This window comes from Astatotilapia calliptera, chromosome 23 (genome assembly GCF_900246225.1).
Source record: "Astatotilapia calliptera chromosome 23, fAstCal1.2, whole genome shotgun sequence".
Lineage (NCBI taxonomy): Eukaryota > Metazoa > Chordata > Actinopteri > Cichliformes > Cichlidae > Astatotilapia > Astatotilapia calliptera.
This window is the reverse complement of record NC_039323.1, coordinates 946,649-963,396: the sequence shown is the minus strand read 5'-3', so window position 1 is coordinate 963,396 and position 16,748 is coordinate 946,649. Positions and strand designations below refer to the sequence as shown.

Here is a 16,748-nt window from a genome sequence, read left to right as displayed (position 1 = left end):
TGTAGTGTACGTTCCTGATGAGTGGGAGGTGCTCCGGGAGAAGATCGCACTGCTCAGAGAGCTCGGTCAGGGCTCCTTCGGCATGGTGTACGAAGGAGTCGCCAAAGACATCGTCAAAGGCGATCCGGAGACGCGCGTGGCCGTCAAGACGGTCAACGAATCGGCCAGCCTGCGAGAGAGGATCGAGTTCCTCAACGAAGCCTCCGTCATGAAGGCTTTCAGCTGTCACCACGTGGTATGACTCTTTAAACCGTTAAACCCTCAGACAGCGTCACGGCACGCCGAGAGGACACCGGAGCAGCTGCTCGTCAATTACACTAAATTACAGCTTTCCCGTCGTCTCGCTGAAAGCGGCGGCACACGTCTGACTCACAGTCGTGTCTTGTTTTGCCGGCGCTGCCGTGTTCACGCACAGTTTGACTCTACAAACAAATGTTGTAACTGTTACTGTGGACCTACAGAGCCGGCTGATCACTAGTTTAACTGCCAAAGGTTAAAACGTCAGCTGTAAAAATCAGATTGAGGTGTAGCTTTATCATTTCTAGTCATTAAATTGAAATTTTGGCTACAAAGTCTACTGCTAGAGTTGAGCGCGCCGTTTTAACACGATGAATTGTTTGCAGGTGCGTCTGCTCGGCGTGGTGTCCAAAGGTCAGCCCACCCTGGTAGTGATGGAGCTGATGACCCACGGGGACCTGAAAAGCTACCTGCGGAGTCTCAGGCCAGACTCTGAGGTATGTAGTCCTGATTAGTGTGCTCCCACCTATTTACACACTCTGGTATGTAAGCCCCGCCCCCAAACATCACTCATGTGGTTTAATACCTGTATTATTTACATATGGATGCACTCCCTGAAGCCTGTTTGCTGAAAATTAAGCAAACTAGGGCTCTACAAACTCTGGGTTTTTCCACCTGTGTATAGCGAGTCACTCAGACCGATGGGCCCATGCACCAGCAGTGTTGATGATTTGGGACGTGCAGTAAAGCCTACAGCCATTTGGTTCGCCTAATGGTTGTTCATAAAATTTCAGGTGAAAAGAAGTTGCACGTGTTATGATTTTAGCTAAGATTCCTCTGCTAAGGCTCAGTAATGAAGATGGTGATCAGTAAACGATAGACTCACCTGCTCCTGCTCCAAGTAACCTGAACAGTACACGGACTGGTTCTTATGTAGTGCTTTTCTACTCTTTTATACAACATGCCTCAGTCGCCCATTCATACAGGATCTTTTTTCTAAGCTAAAGTGTGTTCTAGCTAACATTCACACGCCGATGGATCGGAGAGTATCCCAGAGATATTGGGCATGCAGACTGGGAATCGAGCCACCAACCTTCCAGTTGGCAGTAGGGATGGGTATGGTTTAGGCTACCTCCTGAGCTCCAGCCACCCCACCTTTGCACTCCACCAATCCTACGAACATCTTTGAGTTTAACTAAAATGCCAGACAGTAGCTGTGGTATTGGGGCAGAATATGGATCGCTGTCTTCATTTCCCCTCCACGGGTAGATGATCCAAGTAGTCGTGCAGTAACATTTAGCTCGCCAGCGTAGCGAGTCGGTCACGTGACTGAAAACTACGCCCGAGTATTTCAGCAGATGTTACCTGCGTTACCTGTGAGTGGGTCTAACCTGTTTGTGGTTTGTAGAACAACCCGTCTGGTTCCCCACCGCCGACTCTGAAAGACATGCTCCAGATGGCTGCAGAAATCGCCGACGGCATGGCCTACCTCAACGCTAAAAAGTTTGTCCACAGAGACCTCGCAGCCAGGAACTGCATGGTGGCGGAGGACTTCACCGTCAAGATCGGAGGTACCAGAACGTGTTTGGTGTTGTCGATACCGCCGCGTAGTTGGAGGTGTTGTCTTAACCTTTGTCTCCGTCGCTCTTCCTCTCAGACTTTGGTATGACACGAGACATCTATGAGACGGACTACTACCGTAAAGGAGGGAAGGGCCTGCTTCCTGTCCGGTGGATGGCACCCGAGTCCCTGAAGGACGGAGTCTTCACCGCCCACTCTGACTGCTGGTGAGTCACAGCTCACACAGTGGCCTACCGTACAGCCGCACGTCATTCGGCCTGATCTCGTTTGTTTGTGCGTTTGTACATCTGCAGGTCGTTCGGTGTTGTGCTGTGGGAGATCAGCACGCTGGCCGAGCAGCCTTACCAGGGTTTGTCCAACGAGCAGGTGCTGAAGTTCGTCATGGAAGGAGGATTCCTGGATCGACCGGAGAACTGCCCTGAGAGGATGTGAGTAGATGCGGAGCTGGGAAAACTGCCGTCCACGTTACACAAGACTAAATTGGCCTTTCTTCATCCCTCTTCCCAGGCACAGCCTCATGCAGATGTGCTGGCAGTACAATCCCAAGATGCGTCCGACGTTCCTCGAGATCATCGAGATGCTGCGGGACGACCTGGACCCGTCTTTCCAGGAGGTCTCCTTCTTCTACAGTGATGAAAACAAAGTCCCCGAGACGGAGGAGTTTGACCTAGACCTGGACAACATGGAAAGCATCCCCCTGGACCCTTCTTCTTACTCCCAGAGAGAGGAGAGCTTATCCAGGGACAGCGGGCCCTCGGTGGCCCTGAGGGGGAACTATGAGGAGCACGTCCCCTACACACACATGAACGGTGGCAAGAAAAATGGAAGAATTTTATCATTGCCCAGATCCAGCCCTTCCTAACACTTCCCGTTTCCTCAAAGAACTCTTTGAAGCTTTCCCTTTTCCCCTTTCCGATCTATTTTTCTGTCTCCTTCGTGTTCCTCTCATCATTTTCGATGATGGTGATTTTCTTATTCTTCAGAGAAGCCCTTCAAAAAACAAAAAAACAGACACAAATCTCAGGACTTTTTATTTTCTTCCCCGTGGCTCCAGAACACAGGCAAGATGATGCAAACGTGGTGTAAGACATCAGACCAGAAAACCATCGCTCGTCACTAACGCCGCGTTTCCACGACTCCTTGTGATGGAAACGGGGAAAAAACAGAAAACTGTGAACACAACAAACCTTAGACAACCAAGAAGGCTGCTCGTGCTCGACCTCCTCGAGACTCGCCCCTCCTCCTCTCCCACCGATCCGCATTTCCACGATTCTGTGCTTTTTTATTTTGTTTCCCTCTTTTTACTCAGATAGTGGCCTTTGTGTACGTGGCCTGTAAACAAAGTGTCTACACTACTTGTCCTTTTTGAACAATGACTTAATCAGTGGGATGACTTGCAAAGACTTGATGGTAGAACAAACATCTATTCCTAGAGGAATGTTTTTGTTGTTTGTTTGTTTGTTTTGCTTCTGCAGAATTCCAAACGACAGATTCGTCGGGTGTTTGGTGACAACTTTTAATTTATTTGCTTCAAACGTTTCTTTTTGTGTCCTCAAGGCTGAAGGATATTTAAACAGTTAAGAATTGGACAAAAAGAGTCCCTCAGACTGACCAATAACTGCTGCTTTCATATATTTTAGTGGGTATAGAATTATATGAGTATATATAATACACATATATATGGAATATTGGTATTTCCCTACCAATATTTTATATATATATAAAATAGATGGCATTGTAAATAGTTTGTAATATTTTCCATCAGGAGCTTTGCTTGTTCTTTGTTTCGTCGGGTTTATTATTCACATTTTTTACTTCCTTATTTTTATCGCCCCAGAAATCGCTCCAACCTACCGGCAGTGCTCTCCGTGTCTTAGGCCTCCCTCTTAGTCTTTGTCTGGATGGGAAACCTGGAAATGCTGTAAGCTGACTGCATTTCTTTCCTCTCAAAGTGCACAATAGTTCAAGACTTCACTACAGCTTTGAAAATAAACTAAAAACAAAACAACCAAAAAGAGAGAGAAAGAAGCTTTATGAGGCGTTTGTAGGTCGGCGTGCCCGGGTGCGCCGTCTCTCGTGTCTTCGGTGGCGTTGAGGTTCCCACGTGTTTGTTCCTGCGGTTTTCATTTTTTTATTTATTTTTGTGGTTTCTCCGGTTTGCCCGTCTGTGTCAGCTGCTGGCGAGGTTAGACGGCGCGGTGCTGCTCGGAGTAAAGGCGGAGCATGAACTGACAGCAGCGGTTGGGTGGGGGGGGAGGCGTTCTGCGTTAGATGGAGGGGGTTATCAGAGTCACGCGTTGCCCCTCCACCCGTGCTTGGTCTCCCTGAGGCGTCCTGTTTGCTGCTGATGTTCAAGATTAGCCTGGTGGAAAATTCCAGGTTTTGTGGTCGAAGCCTGAAGGAGACATACGGACAGTTCCACCTGCAGATGGAGGGGGGGGCAGTCTCCCTGTATTTTTGAGAGAGCACAGGGAGGGGGGGCTGCCAGTTGGTTGCTAGTCCCATTATTCTCCCTGCTATCACTGCAGACTGTGTGCAGCAGCTGTTTCACTCAGGTCTGACATTCCAGTTGAGTTGGAGCTCCTCGTTCCCTCGAGCCTTTCCTGCCTGTTGGCAGAGCTCACACTATCACACAGGGACAGACGTTCGCTTCTTGATTTTCCTCCTTAATAGATGACTTCAACACATACGGTGGCAGACAGATTTTTCTGAACATTCACACAAGCAGAAACTTGTCAAATTGCTCCTGATGATGATTCAAAAACATTCCTGTCCACTGATCCAGAGTTCAAAACAAGTCAAGTGTCCTTACGGCTGACCTTTCACTGACCCGCCTTCATCCAGAGCCCAAAGGTCACCGGTGTTTCGCAGCGGGCCAGCCCGCGGCCGCTCTTCTGTGGTCCTCAGGCATCAGCCGATAGTCAGCGGATCTTCTTCTCCCCCTGAACACACAGAGCAGTGCGGGTGCCAAACTGAACAGACTCACAGCCAAAGCGTTGCTCTCTCACCAAGAACCCAGAGAGTCGAGTCAGAGACCGCCGGGAAGCTGCCTCCAGATATTTACCAGTGCCTTCTCAAACCCTGAGCCTCTTCCAGGCTAAATCTATTGGCTGTAGTTCAACACACACACAGACGACTCACTGCTTTCTCATATTTTTTGGAGGCGGTGTTTCTGCTGCAGACACCGTCGATCACACCGAGCGCGGATCGGCCCGAGTCTGCGCCGTGGCCACTAAAAGGGGGCCGGAAATGATGGAGTTGTTTTTAGTTCATCATACTGAGGAGTGAAAGCCGCGGGCCGGTGGTAGTTTGTTTGGAAAGATAAAAGCAGACTAACATCAGCTGCGTGTGCGTCGTGAAATATTCCAACTGCATCACGATCCGATCGCGCAGCCAAAAGCCGCTCAGAGTCGGCACGTCGCGTGTTCCTGCACATCTGCAGCTCTGAACATTTTCTTATGATCATCATCCTGTGAACAAGAACACCGTCAGCATGTTTAGAGCCGCTGAGGGTGGAGTAAGTGCTGCAGGCTGGTCAGCTGTAGAGATGGAGTCGGCGGTGGTGAGCGGCAGGAGTGCTCGTTAGTTAATTAGTTAGTGATGATTGTCGTCTGTGTGTTTGGCCGGAGTCTACCTCAGTGCACACGGAGGAATCGGTCTGCGGAGCCTGAGTCATGGATGGGTTCCCAGGTTGCCGTCTTGCGTCCGTGGCGTGCTCTTATAGACTCTCACATCTTATGTTCAAGCCCGCGCGTCGCGTTTTTAAGAGCACTCATCGCCCCTCTCCTCTGCACGTTTCATGAACATTTCTTCACACAAAGCTTCCCACGGTCACTGGAAGCAGCACCGTAGCTTTACTGGTCCCCTTCTCCGCGCTCACCGGGCCTCTGGGCTGTGCGCAAAGCGGCTCTGATATCAGAGAACGTGACACTGACAAGAAAAACCAATAATATCGTGACTCTGTTCATATCTGTGATTGCCTTCACGCAGCCAAGGCTGACCGAGCTCAGCCGTGGACCTCACGCTGCTTTATCTTCTTCGGCGCGTCGAACTGTCTCCGTGCGGTCGAAACAGTCGCTGTGTTCACATCTCGAGTCTCCTCCTGTTGTACTTTTGTTTCTCTGTTCTGATTTCATTCTGTGCGTATGCTTTTGCTTTTTCTACTGTGAATGTCGAGTGATGACCTGTATTTCCTGTCAATGCCGTGGATTGGGTCTGTCGTGGCAGGACGCAGACGCCCGGGCTGCTTACAGGAGGACTTTAACCCCCACCCCCTCCTCCGCCTCTGAAAGGGACTCGGACCATCCTGTGTGCCATAACAACTATTAACTGAAATCTCGATTGTAACTTTTTCGTCTCAGGGAGGCGGCCCGATGCTTACGGTTGGAGAGTAAAGAGGAGGAGGAGGAAGAGCTACCTACCTACCTTTCATCTGCTCTGACTGAAGCGCAAGTTCTCAGCATCCTTGCAAAAAGGCAACAAAAACCTAAACACTCTTCTCATAAATCAGTTTTTCCCAGCCTGTGAAATCAGTCAGGACCGCTCCACTCACACGTGATCTGGTGTGGCCTGCCCTCTAGTGGTCGGATGGGAGCGTTGCGCGTCAGGGGCTGCAAGGACAAACGGCTTCCCCGCTCCTGCGCCAACCCACAGTGCCTAAAGCTCCGTCTGACCCCCTCCTGAGCAGAACCGCCCCTGACAGTCCACCAATCACAAAAGAGGATTTTCCCGCCTCCGAACACGAAATGAAAATCACATAAATTTTGTTCTTGGCGAAACGATTCTGCTTTTTTTGTTGTTTTAGGAAATCATTGTTTTTCTTTTTAACCTTCCCTCCACGTGGAGAGAAAATAACAGCTGAACTTGTGTCTCTGCTCTGCTAAGCTCTGGCTTGCTTTGTGCATGAAGATGAAACATCTGTACCAGCAGATAATTTGATGCCCAAAGTCACGCAAACAAGTGAGCGCACAAACATTGAAAAGTGCGTTCGTTTGCTGCACGATTTGTATGTTTGTCATTTTCGTTTTGAATGAACCCAATAATAAGCTCTTACGTGTAAATAGCAGCAGATCTTCTCGTCCCTGGAAACAAAACGAGAGCGCTTCACTTTTAGGGAAGTTTGGCTTTGTTTTGCTGAACTCTGGTTGGACAGAGCATGCTAGTAACGCAGCACAGGGTGAGAACAAAGCATTGTATGTATTATTGTTTTGTTTTAAAGAGAAAAGTATTACGTTTTAGAGATGTTGATATCTATTTTTTTTCTAGCCAAAGTAGGGAGGCCGAATACGACGACCTTTTCTGACTGTAAACTTTTACTACTCTTGTACATTTTGAATTTAACATTGTTATCAATGTGTATATAACTTTTTCTAAATTTAAAAAGGTTCTTTTTGTTTTTTCATGAAGCAGCCCACTACACAGAGAAGCGCGAGTCTGCAGTCTCACAGCTTCACGAGTACGCGGCCTGAAATGTTCCGCACGCCGACCCCGCTCTTAGTCCGATGCATGTCCTGAATGTTGGCCCGAGAGGTCGTGCGATTTCGGCCCGCCCCCGCCTCCACCCGGCCCCGGCGGCATGCCACCCTGTCACCCGTAAAGCCTTTCTCACGTCACACACGCTTCACCTGTCGCAGGTGTTTTAGTGTGAAAATGTTTCCAAGTAACTTGTTTGTTGTTGTTGTTTCTTTGTGAGTGTGGACAAACTGGAAAAGACCACTGTGCGTTATTTTGAAGAAGAAAACAAAAAAACACAAGCGAGAAAATCCTGAATAAGCTAAAGAGAAAACGTGTTATTGGAGAGGCGTGTCCTCCGCCAGGCTCTCGGCTGCAGAGCTGGAAGGCTGTCACAGGAGTCGTGCATGTTTTGGTGAATTCCCTCACGGAGAGGTGAAGCGGAGCTATTAGTCACTTATTTTTATATGAGCTGTTACGGGGTGAGTTAAGCTAAAGTTTCCCAAAAAATGACTTCAGTGTGTGTGCATGCAATCCCTGTGACTTTTTTCTACTCTTGGCTCTTTGTGATGTCATAGAGAGCGGCTAGTGTTGTTTCAGGCAGTGGATAAAGTAACTGGTTGGACCAACCCTGAGATTTGGATAAACAAAGGACTCATTCAAAGCGACTGTAGCGTAGCGGGTCCTCTCTAAACATAAAGATTAGAAAGAGCGAGCGTGACTCTGATTAACCAATGAACACATCACCTGGATGGTTTAGTCCACAGAAGACCAGCAACAACAGTTTCTCACATTTACTGGTTTGTGTGCGTGCGTGTGTGCGTGTGTGCGTGTGTGTGTGTGTGTGTGTGTGTGTGTTGCGTGTGTGTGTCTGGACTAAACAGATTAGTTATAATGTGTCTAATATTGAACTGTAGGATTTTAAGGTGTTTTATCCTGTATGGAAGCTTGTTTCTGCCACTGGAGCAAAAAAAATTGAGTATCTCAGAATTTCAGCTCGACAGTTTAGTTTAGGTTAGTTTAGGTTAGTTTAGGTTTTTCAATTTACTTCTGCATAAGTCTAAAAATGTGACTTATGCAGAAGTAAATTGAAATGTTGTCTGATGGGCTTTATTCGTCTTCGATTGGTGGAAACGAGCTTGGTAGCTTCACTCAGAGCCACACTCGCCGTGTTCTCCAGTGTCGGACTTTGTGCTAAGCTAGCTGCCTCTGTGCTACAGCTTGGTGTTCCCCCATAACATGAACAAGCTTTATACGAGCGTAAAGGCTGAACCTCTCCTATGAATGACTTCCAGTCCTGTGTGTCGCAGCCCTTTGTCAGGTGACAGACATGAGGACGAGCTTGTGAGAGTCACCCGCCGGTCCAGTGGTCTGCTCCAGTTTACACACCAGTGTGCGATGCTCGGTCCGAGTGTGTCGTCGTCCTCGGTTGAGATCTTCACGAGCGCTCTCTTCGTCCTCCTGTTACTTCACGTTTCCTCTCTCCTCGTGCACATAGGTGGTCCCCAGAATGCTCTGTGTTGTCTTGCAGGATACCTCTTTGTTAATGTCATTTTATTGGCGATGAATATGCTGATGTATTCTTTTTGGGATATGTTGTGTATATGTTATGTTGAAATGTCGGCGTGTACGCATACAGCAGGTGTATATGTGTGTATGTGCAGTGCAAAAACACAAAAACGACAAAAAAAGGACGCCTCGCCCCAAAACCCGCAAGAGATCGCTTCATCCCTGACACTGGATCCAGATGTGCCATTATCTTTATGTACCACAAAATATCGACTACACAGTCTCACACACACACACACACACATGCATATTGTACAGGATCAAAAATGTGCCATGACGAAATGAACGCTTGACAATTTATTTTTTCTATGTTTTCAAAGGAGAGCCAAGTAGTGACGTGTACAGAAAGTGTTGCAATGATATGAAAATAAAAATCTTGCTGTGTGTAAATTATTCAACAATTAACTGTTTATATTAAAATTATGAATAAAATTATTGGAGAATATGCGTCTTTGTGCACTTTGTCAGCTTGGGGAGTTAAACTGATCGCACACTTTGTGTTTTCAGTCACGTTATCGAGGTTTGGATTCATCCTGTTTCCTGCTGTTAACACTTGAACCCTGCTGATGCATTTCAGGGGAAATATTTTCTGTTCCATTAAAATGATGAACATTATCTGCAGGTTGATTCAATTCCAACATTTAAAGCTGGGCAAGGCAGCAAATCCGTAAAAGAGCTCAATGGTTTTTCATTATTCTGTAACTCGGTCTGATCCAGAGCTAGACTCTCGTCTCAGCTCCCAGCCTGGGAAAGAGCTTTAAACTGGGACGTGAGCGTCTGACTGATTACTGCGAAGGTCTCAGAATAAAGTTTTGTTGGATAATGTCACCATGCCTTCATCCAACTCATCTCACATGAGCACTCCTTTGTCACTGCCATATAAAAAGCAGCACAGGGTTAGAACAGAAGGATCTGCCGTTGGGATGAGTGATGATTAAACCCTGTGGAGAGCATCAGACGCTCCTCTTTGTTGGTTTTGTCACTGATTAAATCAGGATATTCATTAAATGTAACGAGTGAGAGGAACTTCAAATACAATACAAACGACACCAGTGACTTTATAAATAAACGTAGAGCTGCATTAATGAATCTTTGTGTATTTTGTGTCCAAGGATCCAGATGTCTGAGCAGCTACACTTGACGCAGTAACACGACTGTTACTTTGTTGCCACCTGTTCTAAAAACTACTTATGCGAGTGAATCGAGTGCCAAAGATAAGTGACGGCCGCCAGGCTTTGTGGTTTCAGTGGTCGGGTCTGCTTTTTGCTTCCTCCTTTTCAGGTCCTAATGATTTGCTTCTGTCATCTATTACAGGAAGTGACATCCTGCACATCACCAAAGCAAATAAAAACCAAGTTGGAAACCATCTTATATGGAGAAGGTTTCCAACTTGGTTTTTATTTGCTTTGGTGTCACTGCGCTCTGGTCACTGGTTTGAATGCCTTGATGCTATTATTCATTAGTTTAGCTCTTGTTTTGCTTTTCTTCACCTTTACATGTGGACCTCATTTCTTTGTTATGCAAATGAACAAGTTGATTGGTTAAGCTAATTGGTTTTTTGAGTGAGATGTTTTGGGCTGTTGGTTCTTAAGAAATAGAAACAAATGTAGTTTTTGGTTTCTTGTATGGTTGATTGTGTTAGTTTCCTTTTTTGTCCGGGCTGTCCTAGTTTTGTCTCTGTGCCGTGTCCTCTGTCTCCTGTGGAAATGAGTCTAGTCTCCATCTTTGTGTCCCCGTGTGTGTTTCTGTGCCGGTCTCTGTAGTCGCTCGTTTTCCCTTTTGTTCTGTCAAGTTAGCCTGTCTAAGGCTACGTTCACACTGCAGGCGAAAGCGCATCAAATCCGATTTTTTTGACCCTATGCGACCCATCTATCCGATCATGCTATGACAGTGTGAACGGCGCAAATCCGATATTTTCAAATCCGATCTGGGTCACTTTCGTATGTGGTACTGAATCCGATACATATCCGATGTTTTAGAAAGCGACTGCTGTTTGAACGGTCAAGTCGCATTAAATCCGCCTTTTACGTCACCGACACAAGACTGAAGCCAATTATCAGTGCCAGAGAAGACATCGCGAACGCTTCCTGGCCATCCAGTGTGGATGTCAGTGAAACTGTTGGGAAGACAACGTGAACATTTTATTTGTTCTGTATAATCTGCAGATTCTGACAGAAATCTGCAGCTATCCTTTGAAGCACCGCTCCTCTCTTAAACAGCAATAAGGATCATTATTAGGTTATTTACATTATTATGTAAATAACAAAATAACTTAAAGCAAAAATTGGGAAACGTAAAGTCCGAAGTCTTTATATTAAGGGCCATCAGTCAAACAATACTGTTTGTTCTTGGTCTAAACAGAGCGCGTTGTGTGTGACGTCTTCTTTTGCGCATGCGGGCCGCTTTGAGCGTTCACACTAGAGCGCGTTTGCTGTCGCATTTTAGTTGTAGTGTGAACGAGCAGACAAAAAAATCGGATTTGATCAAAAAATCGGAATTGAGCATTAAGACCTGCAGTGTGAACGTAGCCTAAGTTCTGGCCCTTGTGTTAGCTACTTCCTGTTTTATTTTGTTAGGTCCTTGTCCCATGTATGTCATGTTCAGTTTTACTTCCTCTGTCTCCTCAGTTAGATTCTGCTCAGCTGTGTTCCTCACCTGTTCCCTTGTCGTCTCTGCTGTGTCTTCCTAGTGTCCTGTAGTAAGTTCCAAGTTCCTCGTATTCCTGGTATATTTGGCGTACTTGCGTTCCAACAGTTACCTTGTTTCAGCAGTGAAGCTGTATTTCCGAGCGCTTCCCTACGTTTGGCTCCAAACCTGCCAGTCACGCAGTTTGAGTTACGACTATTTCACACAGGAAAACTGCTGATCGTGTTTTCCTTTCGGGACCGTTTGTTATCTTGGTGTGTTGTCCATGTGGTTGAAGTGTTGGGAGCACTGGGAGTACTGGCTGGGACTTCTGTGTTTCCCAGATCCAGAGATACTGGTAGTATTTTCACATGATGGGAGGAAGCTGTGTGACTATAGTCGCCCTGTGGTTGTTTTCGTCTGGATTTGTCTTTAGCACTTCCTCCTTGTTTAGTTTAAGTTATCTGATAAATATAAAACATGAGTTTATGGACTAGCTGGCAGTGCGGGCTCAGGTGACACCAGGTGGATGTCCTGTGGCAGCATGTAAAAATGAGCTGATGGAGTTTTTGGGTTAGCAGGACATCACCACAGATTTGTAGTCCTTTCTCTGAGGAGGCTCCTTTCACCATCCTGTTACAAAAAAGCACTCCCAGCTGTCATGTTGCTTTAACATTTCTTCTGCTTCTGATCCTGGAGCTCAAATTTGTAGAAATCTTTTAAGATGCTGGTTGGATGCATTTGTGGGCGCTCCTGGAGGCCGGGGGGGGGCAGAGCTCAGCATCCTCGTCGGCTTCTTTTCATGGAAAGTTGGTCATCAGCTGAATTACTCTGAGCGAAAAGGGCAACCTGATGCTCATTTGGGCCCTCTGGGTTTTTTAGGGTCCACTGGACCATCACTACCAGTAATGTTGCATACAGATCATAATCTGCTGACTACTACTTTTTTTTTTTTTTTAATGCGGTGTGCAGAACGGTTACTAGAGACTGCTTTGGCTGCTTTTGTATCATATTAAAGGTTAAGAAAATTGTGCATTTTCTCAAACACTGATGCCTCAAATGACCCCAACAAGACGATTTGCAAAGAAACCTGGCTTATCTTGGTGTGATGTGCAGTATATTCTTAAAAAAATGAGTAAACAGGACAAGTGGAAGACAAGCCTAAAAAACCAAATGCACAGCAGATAGCATCCATGATAGTCTGAAGGTCATGCCCTTGAAGTCCTGCAAGGATGACACAGGACCTGAGAGATGGATCTGACCCTTCAGTCGACCCATCTACTGCTCACTGAAGTCTCGTCAGAAATGGTCTCGGTGTTAGCGTGGCTGTCAGGAAGCCATTCTTAAAGACGGGAAATGGTCTGAGAGACACCAAAGGGACAAATCCAAATGTAAATTTCTGGATCAGATCTTCATCAGTCAGGTCAGGAGAGAAGCACTCTACTGTCCCTCATTTTTTAAATGTATTTTTCTCAGAAAATGGAAAGTAGATGCAACGATTGAATGAAAGGAGTAAATAAAAATGGAAAAACATTTAAGTTGTACATTTGGACTCAACATTACTGAAGCATTCTCACACTTCAGCATCCTAGTTCAGACGCAGAGCCGTGGCTGGCAGCTGATAAAAATCGTCATGTACCTAAACAGCTCTGCAAAGTGGTATCTTGATGGTGGTTGAGGAGGAGCTAAGTCTTACCTATTAGCTCTCATCGTCGTGTTTTTCAGCCTGAGACCTGTTGTGGTGAAGCCATGCACTGCAAAGCAGAAGAGTAACTGATGCACCCCCATCTGGCCAATTTAAGCTTAATGAAAAAAATAACTACAATAGGTTTGTGTGTTTTTCTGAAGCACAGAGACGTCTTAAAGCTGCACATTGCAAATACTTTTCTTTCCATTCTCTGCATGTAGGTTGGGTTTCAGGGGAAAAACACAAAGACTGCACGGCCGGTTTGCACAAGCCTTAGTTTTGATTCAGAAAAAGATCTGAAAGTAAAAGAGCAGCAGTGCAGCGTTCGTCGTTATGCACTGAGGGAAACCACTATAAGCACATCTAGTTCCTCCCCAACTTGTTTTATGTAAATGCTTTGCATGGAAGCACAAAGCTGCACAATGAGAAGATGTAGTAGCAGAAAAACACACCAGAGACGTCAAACTACATCTCAGCGTATATGTGTGTGCTGATGGTCGGTGACGAAACTATTGCTCTTCGATGGAGTGAGACGTTGTTTTTGTGAGTAACAAAGGTTTACTGCCAACAGGTCACTCGTTCTGGTTACGCTTCCACACTGCTGCGCTATCACGCTGCTGCAGTGATGTGTCAAACTGTACGTGTGGGCCATTCAGAGTGCGGTTCTCCTCAGCTGAGCAGAATGACACACAGAAAAAAGGGGAAAGAAAAGAAAGAGGAAGCGGGTTGAGAGACGGCAACTGTTTTGGCTGTATGCGCTCAGTTTGAGTCCGACGTTCCTGCAGAACAGTCCCATCTGAAGGATTTAAAGCATCTGTTTTTTGGGGGTTTTCTGCCTTTAATTCACTCTTTTGGCCAACAGGAGGAATTTACACGCTGCCACTTGTGACCTTCCATCCAGCGTAAGTGCACTTTGTGTGTTTTTAGTTTTTTTATAAACTTTGACAGGTTGTGACTGGCGGTGGATCAAATGTGAGACGATGTGCAGCACATTTCGGTTGTAATACGCTTCAAGCCGTGTCATCTGTGGGAAAGTAGGGAGAGTCTTCCACATGATGTGCACTGACAGTCGTCCGCAGCGACGCTGGTGCAAAGGAAATAGTTGCAAGAAATGCCAAGCCCCATGTCTAGCAGCTGCAGCAGTCAGCGGTTGGTACAGTACCTCCTGTTTTTAGCTCAAACTTACTGCTTTAGTTGTTAGACTTGGTCTTTTCTGTAATGTGCAGTTTCCCTGTGAATCTGAATCTAAGAAAAACCCAGCATGGATCCTTACCCTGTACTTTCATTGCGTATGCTTCCTTCTCCTTTTCTGTTTTTGTTTCTCTAAAACAGCTGCGTCTGCTAACTGGTCTGAAGCAAGAGGTTTGTACAAATGAACAAGCCTGAAAGTCAGTATTTGGCATGACTGGACCTTTATTCTCCGTCACATCCTGTGTCGGGTCTTTGCTGGATTTCTCCTCCCAAGGCCCGAAAGTGCAAAGTGCTTAAATTGGTTCTTGGCTAGCTTTCCTGTTAGGGGCTCATCCTTTGAGTTGGGCGTCTTCTGCATGCTCGAATGATTCACAGGTCAGTGTTAAGTGGACCAAGAAAAACAGCAAATGCTACGATGACTGGACTGAAAATGAGGGAAAAAGCATCCACACAACAAAAAGAAAAAGCTTTGAAAGAGCTTCAGAAAGTCTGAACAAGTGTTTCTCGAGATGACTTGAAAAACAAACTCCTGCACGCTGTGGAATCCAAATGCAAAGAAATAAGAGGTGACTGGAGACGTTTGCACAGCGCTATGGATCCATTTCATGAGTGCATATTGAAATAAAACTGCAACTCTCTCCTCCTCCTTACTTTGTCATTCAATCAGCTTCAAATGAATCTAAAAACAAGAGCTCTACCCCCCCCCCCCCGGGAAGTCTGAGAGCCCACTCCCTCACCCCTTTTAAAGACACCACACTGATATGCTTCTTGATGCCGCTCGCCCTCTCTCTCTCGCTCGTTTCTTCGCTCCCTCCCTCTCTCACCTCCCTCTTCCTCTTGCTGGGTGCCAGAGCTCGAGTGCGAGCGAGCTCCAGTTCCTGCTGGCCTACCCACTGTGCTGCTCCTATGGCGGACTCTCCTCTTAACAACTCCTGGCCATCCTTCTCCAGACTCTGGATGAAGAGATGGTCCTTCAAGAGAGGTAACCTGGTTTTACACTGACTTCATGTTTCAGCCATCGTGGGTATGTTGGGTGGATGGGGGGAGGTGACCCAGCATGGGCTGCACACTGGATGTGACCCAGAGATGTGCGTTATACCTGCTGGCTACTGCTGCTGCTATTTTAATGTTCTCCTGGCTTCCTTTGGCCATTTTCACACCGTTGTTGTTTACCAGTTTGACCTGGTTGGGTTTGTGGTCGGAGACAGTTAGTGCAGCAGATGAGACGTTGGTGCAAAGTTCAGTGAGTCATTTCTCACTCTGTGCAGTGTCACCATGCACCTTTCAAATTTGAGCATAAATCTATTACTGAATTTGTGTGTCCACCGGTGGAGCTGCACCGTGCGTGGACAGTTCAGGCTGTGAAGCTTTGCGTGGGACTTGGTGTGGCACTGGTCTTGTTGTCCTTTTAGAGAAAGCATGACTAACAGGTGGAGCTTCGTCGGCAGCTAGTTTCCTGCTTTCTGCGCTTTCGTGGTTTAATGTAATGCTTAGCGCACACGAGCAGCGTGGAACGTTTCCACTTTGCTTTCGTCCAAAGTACCCGGGCCGCTCAGCTCTGTGAAAACAGCCGTCGGGCGTATTTGTGATCAAAGAGGCTCTGCAGCCTGACAGTTGTTTTTTGATGTTTGCTTCAACCTCAGATCTCACAGCTTCTGCCTTCACCTCCAGCCCGTCACGCAAACACAGAGACACAGCAGCCCACACTTTGTGTGATTCAAGCACCAGTGACAGATACTAAATGGTCACCACGACCTTAATGTGAGCTCTGTGTCTCAGACAGACAGGAGCTGTAAGTTTTATTAAATGAGTTGTAGTTTTATTTCCTGTGGTTTGTGTCACTGGGTGATGATGTATCGCCACACTATGTAAGAAAGCATCAAGATCACAAAATCAACTGACATAATCACATGAGTTCCTCTTGTGATTAGCTTTGCAGACAAACGAACGACAGACTTTGTGGCAAACACGTGCGATCGTTTCCTCCTCGTCACACCGGCTGCAGCGCTGATGCACAGCTTCTGGTTTCTTTTTCCTTTTAATTAGCGGTTGCAATCATTCAGCAGCTCAGCGCAGTTCATGTGACTTAACTCACCATTACAGCAGCTGAATAATAAACACCTCTTTAGAGATGTTTAGAAAGTAAAGCGAGGCTCGATGCTGAGTAAATCACAGATGCAAAGCCGTTCATGTTGGTGTTGTTCATTACAGCCACTAGTTTTAGTACGTGGAGCCGAACTGCGAAGAAAACAGCTGACAGTGACAAACGCGCAAACGCGCTCACCTGAGGACGCACACGGGCGTTTCGTCTCTGTGTCATGTCGGGGGCGATCTGAGAGGCCGACCATAAAAGGCCACAGTGGCGCTGCAAGGCAGCATTAAGCAACCGCAGCAGCGCCTGCTGGCT

At 46.6% G+C, this 16,748-nt stretch overlaps 2 protein-coding genes across 5 annotated transcripts in view; both read left to right on the top strand.

Moving 5' to 3' along the window:
- Positions 1-3,494, top strand: part of insrb (insulin receptor b) — a 68,133-nt gene extending 64,639 nt beyond the window's left edge. For both annotated transcript variants that reach the window (XM_026158401.1, XM_026158403.1), the window contains 6 exons: positions 6-235; positions 624-734; positions 1,646-1,808; positions 1,895-2,024; positions 2,112-2,246; positions 2,326-3,494. In XM_026158401.1, coding sequence (XP_026014186.1) covers positions 6-235; positions 624-734; positions 1,646-1,808; positions 1,895-2,024; positions 2,112-2,246; positions 2,326-2,680 — 1,124 coding nt within the window. In that variant the 3' untranslated portion in view covers positions 2,681-3,494. The remainder of the gene's footprint in view (positions 1-5; positions 236-623; positions 735-1,645; positions 1,809-1,894; positions 2,025-2,111; positions 2,247-2,325) is intronic.
- A 7,952-nt stretch (positions 3,495-11,446) lies between these two features.
- The window catches only part of arhgef18b (rho/rac guanine nucleotide exchange factor (GEF) 18b), a 38,103-nt gene continuing 32,801 nt past the window's right edge, over positions 11,447-16,748 (top strand). Inside the window, exons 1-2 of one of the 3 annotated variants that reach the window (XM_026157741.1) lie at positions 11,447-11,536; positions 14,013-14,052. The gene's annotated coding sequence lies outside the window, so the exon portion shown is untranslated. The remainder of the gene's footprint in view (positions 11,537-14,012; positions 14,053-16,748) is intronic. The other 2 variants (XM_026157740.1, XM_026157739.1) reach the window with 2 other exon arrangements.